The 14,004-nt window shown below is 47.5% G+C and overlaps 7 protein-coding genes across 7 annotated transcripts; 6 read left to right on the top strand and 1 right to left on the bottom strand.

Annotated features, from left to right (window-relative positions):
* Positions 1-989: 989 nt before the first annotated feature.
* On the top strand, positions 990-2,260 carry F4812DRAFT_111514 (cytochrome b5). Its single transcript, XM_047929345.1, has 3 exons — positions 990-1,023; positions 1,341-1,512; positions 1,593-2,260. Exons 2-3 carry the CDS (start codon positions 1,454-1,456, stop codon positions 2,044-2,046), a joined length of 513 nt encoding a protein of 170 aa, XP_047788089.1. The 5' UTR covers positions 990-1,023; positions 1,341-1,453; the 3' UTR covers positions 2,047-2,260.
* A 91-nt stretch (positions 2,261-2,351) lies between these two features.
* On the top strand, positions 2,352-3,752 carry F4812DRAFT_111495 (uncharacterized protein). The gene is made up of 4 exons (XM_047929344.1): positions 2,352-2,776; positions 2,903-3,048; positions 3,154-3,493; positions 3,576-3,752. Exons 1-4 carry the CDS (start codon positions 2,603-2,605, stop codon positions 3,651-3,653), a joined length of 738 nt encoding a protein of 245 aa, XP_047788088.1. The 5' UTR covers positions 2,352-2,602; the 3' UTR covers positions 3,654-3,752.
* A 356-nt stretch (positions 3,753-4,108) lies between these two features.
* F4812DRAFT_111448 (S-adenosyl-L-methionine-dependent methyltransferase) lies at positions 4,109-6,364 on the top strand. The gene is made up of 8 exons (XM_047929343.1): positions 4,109-4,665; positions 4,781-4,839; positions 4,947-5,087; positions 5,139-5,205; positions 5,278-5,305; positions 5,361-5,373; positions 5,428-5,945; positions 6,032-6,364. The coding sequence occupies exons 1-8, from the start codon at positions 4,423-4,425 to the stop codon at positions 6,190-6,192; spliced, it is 1,230 nt and encodes a 409-aa protein (XP_047788087.1). The 5' UTR covers positions 4,109-4,422; the 3' UTR covers positions 6,193-6,364.
* Positions 6,241-7,169, bottom strand: F4812DRAFT_437519 (uncharacterized protein). The gene has a single exon (XM_047934933.1). The coding sequence runs from the start codon at positions 7,019-7,021 to the stop codon at positions 6,536-6,538; it is 486 nt and encodes a 161-aa protein (XP_047788086.1). The 5' UTR covers positions 7,022-7,169; the 3' UTR covers positions 6,241-6,535.
* Positions 7,170-8,093: 924 nt separating this feature from the next.
* Positions 8,094-9,035, top strand: F4812DRAFT_437517 (uncharacterized protein; the record flags this gene model as incomplete). The annotated part of the gene is made up of 2 exons (XM_047934932.1): positions 8,094-8,433; positions 8,493-9,035. A coding segment is annotated over exon 2 (413 nt), but the record flags the coding sequence as incomplete, so codon positions are not given.
* A 351-nt stretch (positions 9,036-9,386) lies between these two features.
* F4812DRAFT_461458 (uncharacterized protein) lies at positions 9,387-10,814 on the top strand (the record flags this gene model as incomplete). Its single annotated transcript, XM_047937868.1, has 1 exon — positions 9,387-10,814. The coding sequence occupies one exon, from the start codon at positions 9,387-9,389 to the stop codon at positions 10,812-10,814; it is 1,428 nt and encodes a 475-aa protein (XP_047788084.1).
* Positions 10,815-12,185: 1,371 nt separating this feature from the next.
* F4812DRAFT_466199 (MFS transporter) lies at positions 12,186-13,580 on the top strand (the record flags this gene model as incomplete). Its single annotated transcript, XM_047938529.1, has 5 exons — positions 12,186-12,362; positions 12,425-12,629; positions 12,699-12,802; positions 12,861-13,033; positions 13,085-13,580. 5 exons carry the CDS (start codon positions 12,186-12,188, stop codon positions 13,578-13,580), a joined length of 1,155 nt encoding a protein of 384 aa, XP_047788083.1.
* Between the last annotated feature and the right edge of the window lie 424 nt (positions 13,581-14,004).

The raw sequence follows: 14,004 nt of genomic DNA, 5'->3' as shown, positions 1-14,004 counted from the left end.
AGCCGCTGCGGCACAGGAAACACAAAGGTGCCGGGGAGATGGGCTTGACTGGCTACTTTACTGGCTGGATGCTTGCTAGATTCAATGTTGGATTCAATGTTGGCAATTGGTAGTGAGGCTGAGCCGCAACAAAATTGGACGGGGAGGCGACACCAAGACAAGTTCGTGGAGAATTAAGTAAAAATAGGAGAAAATCATTCATTTTAATGAGCCACGTTCCTTGTCTTATGGGCTTATGGTTTTAACGCCAAAAAGAGAAATAAAAAAAAAATAAGTTCCAATTGTCGGTGAGTGCTATAATAGATGGGATGTGCCCACCGTCAGCGTTAGTACTACATTCTCTTTTGTTGCGAACTGGACTGTAAGCTGTAAGCTGTAAGTTGAATGTTGTTGTTAAGGTATTAGTTTCTCTTGCCCTGGCGACATCCCAAAGTGGATGAAAAGGTTTGAATACTTTAGGTAGGTACCTACCGTGTACTTCGTACTTGTAGGTATGTAAATTGTGATTGCCGCCGGAACGAAGTTGGCTGGTTGGCTAGTACGGGTACTTTAAACTTTAAAGAAAATACATGCCTATAATACCTACAATACCTATAATATCCCTGAAGCAGCAGTACCTAGAGATATTTTTCAAGTACTCGATGGTGTCACGTTGGAAGCAACTCCATCCTTGTGAAACAATTATGAAGATTGACTAATGTTGTAATTCGTTATTCTAGGTCGTACAGCCGCGTCATGATCCATCGTACGGGAAGGATCCATCGCTGCTCTCCACGCAGTTATTAATACACGCCTACTTCCTATACATATTTGTGGTGTTCGAAGGTTATTTCGAAGTTAGGCTACCGGTCTGCCGGTCAGCCCTACGTGTTTAGCTTATATCGATTAGTGCAAACGCATTGCCGCTACCAATCCTTAGGGAGTTAACCGTGAGATTATAGATACGAAGTTATAATACCCCAAAGAATACCGTTACAACCCTAGGTAGGTACCTAATCTTTACAGATATTTTAGGTTAGGTAGGTAGGTACCTATATTTTCAGTTACTCGAGTTATATTGCTAGAAATATCGCATAGTTAAGAGATCATTAGAATTGTTTAAGTATCTCTTACGGATATAATGACGCATCAACCCGAAAGTTTAAGCAAACTTCGAATGATAGGTACCTGTAAGTGTACCTCTGTAAAATAGATACCAGGTACCTAGGTACCTAAGGTAAGTAATGGAAGCTCGAGCCATTGGTGTGATATGTCCGGTCTCCGATTGAAATGCAGTCCCCCCACCTCTGCCGAACCGCCCGCGAATTATCTCCAACTTATCTCTAATCTCTACTAAGCAGCTTCTCCAACGTCGTACTTATAACTCCGTCACTACCTAACCTAATCTACGACGTCGCCTTCTTTCGACAGTTTATAACTATCAAAGCTAAAACTAAAACTTGAGGTTATCCCAATGGACTTCGTCAACCACCGCGTGGCCCAAGAGGCCGCCAAAGACCCGTCTCAAATCTAGTGCGTCCGCCTACTTAAACCCAACTAACACCCCGTCGCCGTAGTCCCAACTTATTAACAGAGCTGACCTAACCATTTAGCACCGGTCTCGTCACGCCCCTCAACGCCATTCTCCTCCTCATCACCTTATACACGACCTACCTGCTCTACAAGCCGTCCCCGCCCGTGTCCTTTCCGCGCGAGCCGCCCGCCGTCGTCTTCCGGACCTTCACCCCGCGCACCCTGCTGCACTTCAACGGCGAGGACGGCAAGCCCGTGTACCTCGCCGTGCGCGGCCGCGTCTTCGACGTCACCAGCGGCCGGAACTTCTACGGCCCCGGCGGCCCGTACGAGAACTTCGCCGGCAGGGATGCTACGCGCGGCCTCGCGTACCACAGCTTCGACGAGGAGATGCTGACCAAGGACCTCGACGGCCCGCTGGACAAGCTTGAGGGGTTCGGCCCCGAGGAGTGGGAGAGCTTGCAGGGGTGGGAGGAGAGGTTCAACAGCAAGTACATGGTCGTTGGGAAGCTGGTCGCTGCGGCTGATGCGTAGAATGGGGTTTGACAACGGACCAGAGCGATTTACAACGGATAAATAAATGGGTTATGATAATGGATGTTTTTTTTTGAGCACTCGACTTTTTATATGCGGTTGATGTCGGCTGCTTTCATTATTTGCAAGTGGAAAAGATACAGTATGGTTATCTCTACCTTATATGAAGATGCTCAATCAACTTGATGCTTCATAGATAAAAAGGGGCATATCTCCGCTGTGAGTTATTGTGTAACTAGAACCCGAGGAGGAGTGAACTAATTTCTGCCTAGGTGAGGTGCATGATGAGGTGCATATCCTTCTGTTTGCTCGATTAGTCGTTTCGCCGCCTGTGTGATTAAGGCAGCGCAAATATTGGAAATACATACAACTACCTACCTCCTACATACATGCATCTGGTTTGCTTCAGCTAGGTTACTCGAACTTCCCGTCCACGTATTTCTTCTAGGCCAGCGCTTACTTCTAGCATAAAACCCCTCTCTTCATCTAGAGAGATTTCTACATCACCAATACACCTTTTCCCTCAAGCAAAGACAGTTTATTATATTACAACATCATGATGTCTTTTCTCGTCATTCTCCTACTAACTCTCATTTCCAAAGCGGCCGCCATCCCTATGGTAGGCACCAACGCCAGTCTTTCGAACACTACATCTCTCGATAACGTCCAACCTACAACTCTTCCTAATGGCACACTTATCTTCAACAACGTGGAAGCGGGTGATGAACGTGTAAGTGGAAGCCAACCCCCCCCCCCCCCCCCCCATTCCATCTACTTCTTTCCCAACTCCGTGGATGTATCCCCCGCTTCATGTTTCAAGATCATAGTTCAGGAAGCTTTAACAACGTTTCGGCAGTTCAACGAGCACTGGCAGTACGACAACGCCGACGAGTGCACATATTCCCTGACCTATTTCCGCGTCGTCAGTTCCGAGTGCACGGAGTACTGCGAGGCCGACTCCTACAACTGGGGATATCGATACCACCGGCTCCGATACCACATGTGAGAAGACCCCTTAGTTACTTCAATTCCAAATTGTTTTTTTTTTTCTTCTTCTTCTTTAATCATATTTAATACTAACTAACATTCCTCTTCAACCCCATTCAGCAAGCTCTCCGGCAACGGCCAGTCCTCCGAGTCTTGGTGTAACAACTTCAAGGCCCGGGTGATGCGCAACTGCGCCGTCCGCCAGCCCGACTTCTTCAACTGCAACACAGGCCGCGCCCCGGCGCAACCGGGCCTCGCTAGCTGGGCCGTCACGCCCGCCGGGGTCGCCGTGGCCCCGGGCATCAACCTCCGGTTCGACTTCAACCCCGACTGGAACCCGCGCGACGCGCAGCACGACTGCGTCGGGTCCGCCATCCGCGAGGCGACGTGCGCCGGGACCATCTTCACCAACGGCCTCAGGTGCATCCCCGTGCTGTATAAGTCTCCGAACGCCGGTGCCGTAAGTAGGAGATCATACCGGCGTGGAGGCGAATATAATGTGCTTTGTGTGCTCGTGCTGACTTGGCGTTGATACTTGATAGGCAGAATTCGACGAGTCCTACGTTCCACCGTATCCGCGATGTTTGTACAACTCTGAGGTTCCGGAGGAGGCAAGATGAATAGAGGTACCGATCTATAGCAGGGTAAAGGGGTAATTTGACAGTCGAGGAAATCGCTGCCTACGTCTACTATGACTACAAAGACTGTTCACAAGTAATAGGTTATTGAATTTACTGTGTGCAGTATTTTAATTGAGAGGGCGGATTAATGACTACCTGCTTCCTGCTTGTTAGCTATTTGGTGCAGGTGAGGCTCTTCACCTATAACGACTTACGTTACAACCCAATATGAATGGCATGCTAGTAAACAATCCCTCTTTTTGTCTCTTTAGAACTTCGTTTTCGTATGACTGAAAGGCGCCCGTCAAGTCTAAAGTGCGATGAGGTTCGATAAGGTAGGTATTCGGTCCTTGTTGTAACATCTGGATCTATACTAACCCTTGTCAATGAGCCTATATGGCATGATTTATTGGCTAATATGGAGAAATTATTATTCCCAAGCCATGTTCCCACGGCCAATCAACTACCTCTAACAAACTCCATTGCCAAACTAGGTCCGTCCTCTGTTTAGGAGGCAGGGAGGTAGTAGTAGTAGTGTAGCAGTGTAGTTAATTCCACGACCTAACTACCTAAAGTCAATAGATTAATTGTTAGTTGGGACTTGGCTAGCGAGTAACATTCAATACCGACTACTAGTCCTTTGATCCGTCCCGCCAGTTTCCCATCCCAACCCGAACCCGCGAATCCTACCTCCTTGCCGCTTGTCTTGTACGTAAAATTAACGAACGCTACGCTATTTAAACTCCCCCACTTCTCCTCATTTTTAACGATGCATTCGAAGCTACCAAGATATTTATCTAAGGTCTTCGACCGATCTTCTAATATGGCCAATCAAGACCAGTCCGCCTCCGCGCCCGCCGCTTCTTCTCCTTCTTCTCCTCCACCTGCTGCTGTCTCCCCTACCGCCGACGCCCCTGGACCATCAGCTGGCTTGGCTACTCCACCGGTGGGAACCTCGACGCCGGGTATAGTGCCAGGTTTAACGGATCAACCGATCGAGGTTGCTCAACATGTAAGAAGATCTAAGCACATTCAATGGCGTACCATATTTGAAAAAAAAAAAAAAAAAAAAAAAAAAAAAAAAAAAGTCAATGACGCTTATATCTGACTGATTGTTTTACTCTAAGGACGAGGGCGATGATGATGATGATTTTGATGGGGATTCTGCCCTAGGGGAAGGTGATAAGTGAGATATAGACCAATCCCTGAATAATAAAAAAATCTCGGCAAAAGCTATCTCCTAGCATAGCCATACCCGGAAATAACAGTATCAGTCCTAATGGGTGGCGATAGTGCGAGCTCGACAGCGTCTCTGACGGAGAGTATCCTACAATACCGCACGCTTAATGGTCGTACGTATAGCAGCGGCAAGCATGGAACGGATAAGTACTGGGGACCCAATGATGAGCGACAAAATGAGGCTATGGACATGAAGTAAGCCGCCACTGGTCCGAAATGGTATCAATCTTCTAATGTCCCTCTTAGCCATCATTTCTTGACCCTATGTCTCGGCGGCAATCTTTTTCTGGCGCCGCTCAAGGACGATATAGAAGTAAGCAAGCAAGCAAGCAAGCGGCGACATCAATCCGTCCTAGAGTTTACTTATCTAACTGAAATTCTCCAGAGAGTACTTGACATTGGTACTGCTACAGGTGAGTTAATATCTTTCTGCCCTGAATTTGGGCCCACTGCTGACCACTTATGCAGGATTATGGGCAATGTAATAAAGTTATTCCACATCGTATTGTATTGGGGAAAACTAACCAGGCTCTAGCGACATGGGAGACGAGTACCCGAACTGCGAGGTCATCGGAACGGACATATCGCCCATCCAGCCGACGTGGTGTCCGCCGAACGTGAAGTTCGAGATCGACGACCTGGAGAAGGAGTGGACGTGGGCGCCGAACAGCTTCGACTACGTGCACATCCGGTACATGGTGGGCAGCGTGTCGGACTGGCCGAAGCTGTTCCGGCAGGCGTTCCGCGCGCTCAAGCCGGGCGGGTGGATCGAGAGCTTCGAGGTCGAGGCCGACTACCGCAGCGACGACGGCACCCTGAAGCCCGACTCCGCCATGTACATGTGGCGCGACCTGTTCACCGAGGGCGGCAAGAAGCTGGGCCAGACCTTCACCATCATCACGGACGACATCCAGCGGAAAGGCATCGAGGCCGCGGGCTTCGTGGACCTGACGGTGAAGGATATCAAGGTGCCTATGGGGAGCTGGCCGGCCGATCCGAAGCTGAAGGAGATTGGGCAGTGGGCTCAGTATACTCTCGAGCAGGACCTAGAAGGCGAGTGATATTATCCTCTCTTAAAAAATCTTCTGCTTTCGTAAGTTTAGCAAGACTACCTAAACTAAACTAACACGCGAATACAGGTTTTGTCATGTTTATGTGGAACACGGTCCTGGGTCGCTCGCTGGAGGAAATGCAGGTATTCCTCGCGACCTTCCGGAAAGAACTCCGGTCTAGCAGGACGATCCACGCGTATCTGCCGCAGCGCGTTGTCTACGCGCGGAAGCCGGAGAACGCCGCGTAGAAAGAACTCTTGAAGATTGGCAATGATTAACGAAGCGAGAAGCTTTTGCGGAAGTACATGGCACATTTATTAGATAGTGTTTTGGGGGGAGAGGGGGGCTTTGTATAGAGCGGATGATATTTAATATTCCAACTGTTTATAGCATGAGCGATTCTCTGGTATATGCCTAGTAGGTGGTTTATATACCTGACATGAATATATAGGCACCTCCTAGACGTGGTCTAGGATATAATATATGGCCATAAATGGCACGTGGCGCTCTGCTGAAGGGCTTGGTTTAGCTTAACACCTTCAAACTAGGTGCTTTTCGCTTACACCTAATACCCCTGAGATGAAGCATACTTCAACTGGAAGTCAAAGCGTGAACGACACTTATACCACCTAGAACGGAGACGAAGACCCAACGCATAACTCCCGGCTCAAACCTCCGCGTACCATCACTCGTTGACGGCCCGGCCGCCCCGTTTTCAAACTGTACGAAGAAATCGGTCGTCAAGCCTGAGGGCGTACATATCGTGCCCGCAGCACAGTCCATCACGGCGCTCCACTGCCCCGCCGCACAGCGCTGCCACCGGTTCGTGAGGCAGTTCCATTGGCCCTCGGAATCATCACACGACGAGCCTTCCGACATCTGTCTTCTCTCTATCGTGGCGTTGCCATGACTGCTTCGGGAGCGGGTTATTTCCGCGCCCTCTGGAAAGTCCGAAGCGGGTGGCAGTTGTAAGGGTGATGTTATAGGGGATGCCGAGATAAAGGGTGCTAATAGGAATAAGATATGTAGAAACAGAATTGCTATGAATGGCTTAGGCTGTTCGTTCCGAAGAAGCATCGTGATGTAGGTAAGCGCCGTCAAGAGATTCGAAAATAATATCTCCACCTAAATCATAAGCCTTGTCTTCTATAAGGCCTAGACCGCTGAGAATTGTCTACGAAGATTATTCAAGCTTGAAAGGATATAGCATTTGGAATGATTCACAATGGAACTTTAGGTACCTAGTTCATTTCCTTGGAACCGTTGTTATTGCTTTTATACGCCTTATCGTCACGCTTGCTCACCGCCGTGTTACGTGGCTTCCAATCAGCACTGCTGCCCGATCCGAACGTGGACATGTCCAATTGGCAAGGAGAGACGCCCCTTACGAGATTTGATCGTGGTAATTCGATCTTAACTTAAGTAAACTTATCTCGTTGAATTTTAGTACGTAATGTGGGTTGGAGTCTTGGCTTCATACCATCAGGGGCACGTTAAGTAATACCTGAGGTCCAGCTCATAAGTGACTATTATCAAAGGAATAAATAGTAATGAAATGAGCGGATCCGGTTCTTACTTTAGGTTCATAGGTACTCATTGGCGATTCAAAGAGAAACTTCATATTAAAGTCAAGTAAAAAAAATCTCACCTTTAGCTACGCATGTTTGGTCTTCTGATATCACTGAGTGTTGGATATTACTTGGACCCGACTTTCGCGCTCGTAATATCAAGACTACGCTTATCTAAGTTCCTAGAGATAATTATGATTTGAATATATTGAAATTCTTTTATAATGCTGTTATATATTATGAAAGGCCCAGAGAAAGTCTTTAAGCACATGGGTTATGCCTTTGGGCTTACCTTTAACTAGGTAATAAGTAGACGTTGTTTTGGTCTTAGTCGAAGTGCAATCAACAGAGACATTTGTAAATATATTGTCGTACCAAATGTTGAAACATTGTGGAAGCATCGAACGCTTTGATTTAGAGGTTGCTCGATATAACCTAAGGGTCTTGTCTCATGGGCATATCCGTTAACAGGTGAGAGAGGCATGTTCTGATATACAGGTTTGCCACGGGCTGTGTATAAATACCTGGTAGCGAGATGACTTCGCGTATAAAGCAGATTTTATCAAAATATGCGATAGGTATGTCTAGGAGGTGTGCTTCTCATAATAAAGAATTCCTAGGTACGCATAGATATCTCTTGACTTATTCCGGCGGGCCCCGTCTGCCGGGCCGCTTTTCGTAGTTCCACAGCGGGGCCGAAGAATTGTTTCTTTCCGGCAGAGCTGCCGAAAATGCGGAACGTCTACTCGCACCGCCCTGAACAATGCTGCGGCTTGGACTTCTCTTGGACTTCCCTCCAATGGTACTCGCCTTGGTCTAACCAATGGCAGCCATTAGCAATGAATATGCTAATGTTAATGTACCTAAGCTAATGTCGGTTCAGCTTTGATAACATGGGGTCCTCGCCCTCGATCCTGGTGACTATTCTAGCCTTAAGCGGAACGTGAGTCAAAGTATTACTTCCCCATGTAATTGCTTACCTACTTGTACCTAGACCTATTAACCCATTTCTTAGCCAGACCCAACGGTTGAAATACTTACCTTACCTAATGCAGAGATTAATCCATCTTCCTATTCGACAGGGTATCATTCTGCTCTCATGTTCCCATCTCATAGACGCGGTTAGGACGATTATAATCACCACGGTTCTTTGGATTGGCTATGGTCCTACTACCCCATGTCTTATGCACCTTCCCTATACCGAAGATCTTGCCGCGAGGCTGGCTAATCGCTGCCACAAGCTGGAAAGCATCACACAGGGATTTCATCCCAGATGTAAGCATGCCCCACACATGCACGACGTTGCCACTCGTCAACCGCGCGGGCATGATATGCGTAGAAGGCAAATAGGAAAACCCGCTATCCCCTTTGGCGTTGTCTCGACAGACCAGCCTTTTCGTGGTGTAACCATACGGTGTTATTGCTGTTGTTGCGAAACGGCATTTAGATTCAGCCTGACTAAGTAGCTGATGAAATATGGTTGCATCTACGTAATATGACTGGGCAGTCATGCTCTATTCTAGGGTATATATTCTTACGCTAATAACGCTACCGAAATTGGCTGCATATATCTATACATAGTAGGTTAGGTAGTCATGGCTGTTCAGCAGCCCATCAATGCCTTTATTTATGGGATATCACGGCTTGGCTCCAGTTATGGCTCTCGTCGTCGGTCCCGGTAAGGTTGACTCGAGACGGAGACCCTAGTCTCTAGGTACCTACCTTCAGGCCGCATGGGAATGATTAGGCGTTAATTAAGAAGAAGACATCTCTTTTTTATTTTTTTTTTTCTATTTATGCTGTACTTCAGAGCCTAATTCATTATTTTCTACTGCTATTCTCTTTAACCTTCCCAGGGGTAACTAGTTCACAGCATGGCCAGCACTAAGTATGGTATGTTAAGGCAAACTGAGGATATCTTGGTGGTAGAGGAACCGACCTGCAATGTACGCCTTAAATGGATCGCCAAACTACCAGAGGGATGGCGCAAGTTCATCAAATATACCGTCTGGATACTCCTAGCGGTGACGGTTGCTATACAAGCCCTGCTTCTCAGCTACCAACTCACCGTCCTGATAAAACGAAACGCGCTGCCATCGCCCAGCCCGACTGAGTACAACTTATATAAGAACACCCGCTTCGAAGCGTGCCAGACGAACTCCACATTGCAGCCCAACTGTAACTTTCTAGACCGACGACAGTCCGAGGGCGCGGACCGTTTCGGGTGGAAGGCATCGTCGAACGCGGGGTACTGGTGCGAATTCGCAAGGTGTCTCCAGAACTGGAAGATCGTGCCGTCGAAGCCGCGAGACAGCGCTTACGGGCTCACCCCTTTCGACATATGGTTCTACCTCAACATCACCGCCATCAACGTCCTCCTGGACCTACGCGACCCGTACCCCCCGAAAAGGTGCAAGGGGCCCGGTTTCTTGGATTGGTCGTCGGTTGTATATACGGTCGCCACCTTGGTGTTTTGGATGGTAGAATGGGGGTCCCTGGCGCACGATAGCACGACCGCGAGCCCGTTGTCGCTTGTTGCCTGGATCTCTACGTGGAAACTGGCCATCGGGATCAACTTCCACCCCTGGTCTTGCTGGTCCCCTTTACAGGGTCGTAAGGCCAAGCGCGTGGCGTCTTGGGTTCTGAATACCATAGCACTTTTGCAGTGGTGCGCGACTATTTACGCCTTGCGGGTTCACTGGGACTTCTACCACATCCAGGCGAATCTGACCGGACGGGGACGCGAGACATATGTCATCAACAAGTACGACTGTGTGCAGTCTGAGATCGAGTCCGCTCCCGGCAGGTCTGTATGTTCCGCCGAGGCCCTCTGCTCCAAAAGGGGGTTCTTCACCAGTCCAGACTTCAACGTCGACGCGACAAGTCGGTACAGCCCCGTCGCATACACTGTGCTTATTTTCTACGGCATTGCCATTTACCCGTTTACTCTCGTCCTGTTCCTACTCTCCCGCTGCTTTTCAGGGGACGACGACGAGGAAGTGGCAAGCAAAGAATCGCATCCAAGGAAGAGTAAATCCGGTAGTTCCATCGCCTCTTTGCATCTTTTCCTGCTCATCATATTCTCCGTAGCGGGGCTCGCTTATGGAATATGGATGCTGGTGGTCGGGAGCCTCAAGTGGGATTTCGAAAGACTCGCGACCGGTGATAGAGGGACGATCACTTGGAACCCTAACTGTACGGCTGTACATATTAATGTGAGTCCGGAATGGTTTTATCTTGACGTTGATGTTGATGGGTATGACCGCGCGCGGCGTATCGCGGGTCTGTGGTTTAATGTGTAATAGGGAATATTGGGAGGTATCCGTTTGGGTACCTAACCTATCATGTTAGAGGTACATAATGAATGAGGTTTTTATAAGTTCGTGACTCTGCTCAGTTACCCCTGAATACGACCTCACCACCAAAAGATAGGTAGGTACCTAGGTATGTACTGCTCCCCCCTTTCCTAATAGTTTTTCGTGGTATTGATTCAGCTTAATCTATGCCAACTTAGTAGAATGGTATGAGGAAATGGACATGCTACCTTGCTATGAGCACATCGGCATTCAAATCATTTAACTGAATCCTGCTGTGCTAGGTTCAATTTAGAGCATTGCCGAAGATATCCGTTTTGTACGACTCAATATCTGTCAATGACATTAATATGCCATTGAATTAGTTGAGATACAAGGTCGTATATCACATAGCAGGAATTGTGAAATGCGGGTGGCTATCGTCGAATGGAAGCTCATACGTTTTAGGGATCTTACCCTATTTGTTCTGGAACCCGAGTCATCGTAGCACAACAGCGTTAAGAAATACACTTTTAGCTCACCAGTGTGTCTTTAGCAGTATTGTGCATATTAACAGACTTCAGGTTACCTCCTGAAATTTCCCGCCAGCGACGCCATTTTTCCATCGCCTAATCCGACCAAGATCATCATTTCGTATGTTGCGAAACTGTTGGTGATATTGAGCGATTTATTACCTTAGGTACCTACCTACCTCCTACCTAAGGTTCCATTTGAGGGACTTGTACTGTTGGTGTCACGGCGGCACGTGCGATGTTCGTATAGGTCAGAGGAAGAGTAAGGTAGTCCTTCACAATTAAGCCGAATCCTGATACTTTAGGTGAGTATAAAAGGGGTCTTCCGCGATGAGCTTTTATCAATCGGGATATCCGGTCTGGATGTCACGTATACGACGCTGAAATATACCGGTGAGTGTCTTCTCCTCATCGAAAAAGGTGGACGGCATGGAGCGCATAGTCCTTCAAATTATGAGAATGCATTAGGGTAAATGCTGTGTTCACACACTTCATGGCCGTTCGATCTAAACAAATCTGTCCGATCCACGCTGCTTAAAAGTTTATTGGCTGTGAGACAGGGTTTGACGGACCATGTCTAGATGAAGATACCGTCGTGACTTCTGAGATAGGGAGTGATTGAACTGGTGATTCGGCTCGCTTTTCCTACAGGCATTGTAGGTTTCCAAGCTTCAATGTATGGCTTATACTACCTGGTATGAGCACCTAAGTGACTGATATGTTTGATTGTGTATAAGAGGCACGACGCCCGTCGTGAGACCTACAACTGATTTGCAGTCCGCGCTCCTGGGTCAACCAACATTACCACTTCTGGAAGTAGACTCAATCCGTATTAGGTATTGGCATGATGGAATATTCCTCAAACACAAAAGATAGCAAAAGCAAAGCACACGAGAATATCGAGCAAGTCACAGATGAAGCGGTATCCGAGAGAGCCGATCCGGAGACAAACCAGCCTCAAGATGATACGAGTGGCGATGCATTGGAAAAAAGACTTGTCAGGAAGTTGGATTTGTATATCCTTGTAAGATAATAGCGGCCGTATGATCTCTCTGGCTATACCTATTGCTGATTGTTTTCTGGTAGCCCATCCCCTGGTTGATGTACTTCTTAAGCTCCCTCGATCGCACCGCGATAGTGAACGGCAAGCTCGATGGATTGGCGGAGCAGTTACATATGGAAGGATACCAATATAACAACTGTGTATCGATGTTCTACGTTGGTTATTTCCTCGTCCAAGTCCCGTCGAACATGATCATAACTCGAGTTCCTCCGTCGTACTTCATGGCAGGTATGATACCCTTCTAAAGAGGTACTTAACATAGACACGACACATTAGATACTAACATTGATAATGTAGGCTTTATGACAGCATGGTCCGTCACGACGTTATGCACGTTCCTAGTGCGCGACTATATGTCGATGTTGATCGCACGCTTAATCCTCGGCCTTGTTGAAGCACCCGTAAGAATTCCTGATACCCGTTGAGGCTTTTTTACCTAGTCGCTCATCAGATATGAAGTTCTTCCCTGGGATGATTTATATGTTGAGCATGTTCTACACGAAAAGAGAGATCGCCGCGCGGATGTCCATCTTCTTCACTGCAAGCATAGCAGCCGGTGCTTTTTCTGGATTGATATCTGCCCCTATTTTCGCTCGCATGGGAGGCGTCTGTGGCCTTGCCGGATGGCAATGGTAATGGATAATATCTCGCTCCTACAATTGCATAAATGTTAATCTTTATAGGCTATTTATAATCCAGGGATCTCTATCCACAGCAGTTGCCATAGTTGGGTTCTTTTTCTTGCCGGACAACCCACTAAAGAACAGGTGGTTAACTCCAGAAGAACGACAACTTGCCTATGACCGTATTATTAACGACATCACGGACAAGCATGAAGGTACGACAAGTGTTATGAAGGGCTGCAAAGAAGCTATGCTTGATTACAAAACCTGGCTATTCTGTTTGACATTGAACCTTCAAATTTCTAGTGATGGGTTCCGGAGCTTCCTACCAACTGTCGTCAAGAATCTCGGTTTGGACACGACGACAGCCCTCGTTCTTACTTGCCCTCCCTATATCCTTGGGGCTTTGGTATCCATCGCTCTCTGTTGGTCCAGCGGTCACTTCGACGAACGAACATGGCATATCACGGTTGTAAAAGCAGTTGGAATCGTTGGATACGTCATCAGCATAGCAACACTTAATACTGCCGCCCGATACGTGGGAATTAGTGAGTAGCACTATGAGTATTCCCTTCGTTGTTCTAGTGAAAGAATTGTGACTAATTTATTCGTCCACAGTGCTCTTTGTGGGAGCTACCTACGGTGTAAGTAATATTCTCTTAGGATGGGCGAGCTCAGTCCTAGGTCAGTCAAACGAAAAGAGAGCTGTTGTGATTGCCATGTGTAATATGTTTGGAAACGTCGCTTCAGTTTACACACCTGTCAGTAATAAATTTCTTACCCCCTTTTGACTCCTTTTTTGACTAATGCAAAAGAGTTTACTATCCACACATTCGAAAGTGCACTTCTGATTATTCATATAGTACCTTTGGCCCGACTCGGACGCGCCAAAATTTATTACGGGCATGGCAGCATCTATTGGCTTCTCGGTAGGAGTTGTTATATGCACCTGGTTGTTGCGGTATGTTCTCATGAAGATG

The sequence above is a fragment of the Daldinia caldariorum genome (assembly GCF_022478825.1).
Source record: "Daldinia caldariorum strain CBS 122874 unplaced genomic scaffold F4812scaffold_14, whole genome shotgun sequence".
Lineage (NCBI taxonomy): Eukaryota > Fungi > Ascomycota > Sordariomycetes > Xylariales > Hypoxylaceae > Daldinia > Daldinia caldariorum.
The sequence above is the reverse complement of the archived record's forward strand: the minus strand, read 5'-3'. Positions and strand labels throughout refer to the sequence as shown.

Coding starts and splice junctions, on each gene's coding strand:
- F4812DRAFT_111514 (XM_047929345.1), top strand. CDS start 1,454: ATGGACTTCGTCAACCACCGCGTGGCCCAAGAGGCCGCCAAAGACCCG. Junction 1,513..1,592: donor AAAGACCCGTCTCAAATCTA/GTGCGTCCGCCT, acceptor CTAACCATTTAG/CACCGGTCTCGTCACGCCCC.
- F4812DRAFT_111495 (XM_047929344.1), top strand. CDS start 2,603: ATGATGTCTTTTCTCGTCATTCTCCTACTAACTCTCATTTCCAAAGCG. Junction 2,777..2,902: donor TGGAAGCGGGTGATGAACGT/GTAAGTGGAAGC, acceptor ACGTTTCGGCAG/TTCAACGAGCACTGGCAGTA. Junction 3,049..3,153: donor CACCGGCTCCGATACCACAT/GTGAGAAGACCC, acceptor AACCCCATTCAG/CAAGCTCTCCGGCAACGGCC.
- F4812DRAFT_111448 (XM_047929343.1), top strand. CDS start 4,423: ATGCATTCGAAGCTACCAAGATATTTATCTAAGGTCTTCGACCGATCT. Junction 5,206..5,277: donor CGCTCAAGGACGATATAGAA/GTAAGCAAGCAA, acceptor GAAATTCTCCAG/AGAGTACTTGACATTGGTAC. Junction 5,946..6,031: donor TCTCGAGCAGGACCTAGAAG/GCGAGTGATATT, acceptor ACGCGAATACAG/GTTTTGTCATGTTTATGTGG.
- F4812DRAFT_437519 (XM_047934933.1), bottom strand. CDS start 7,021: ATGCTTCTTCGGAACGAACAGCCTAAGCCATTCATAGCAATTCTGTTT.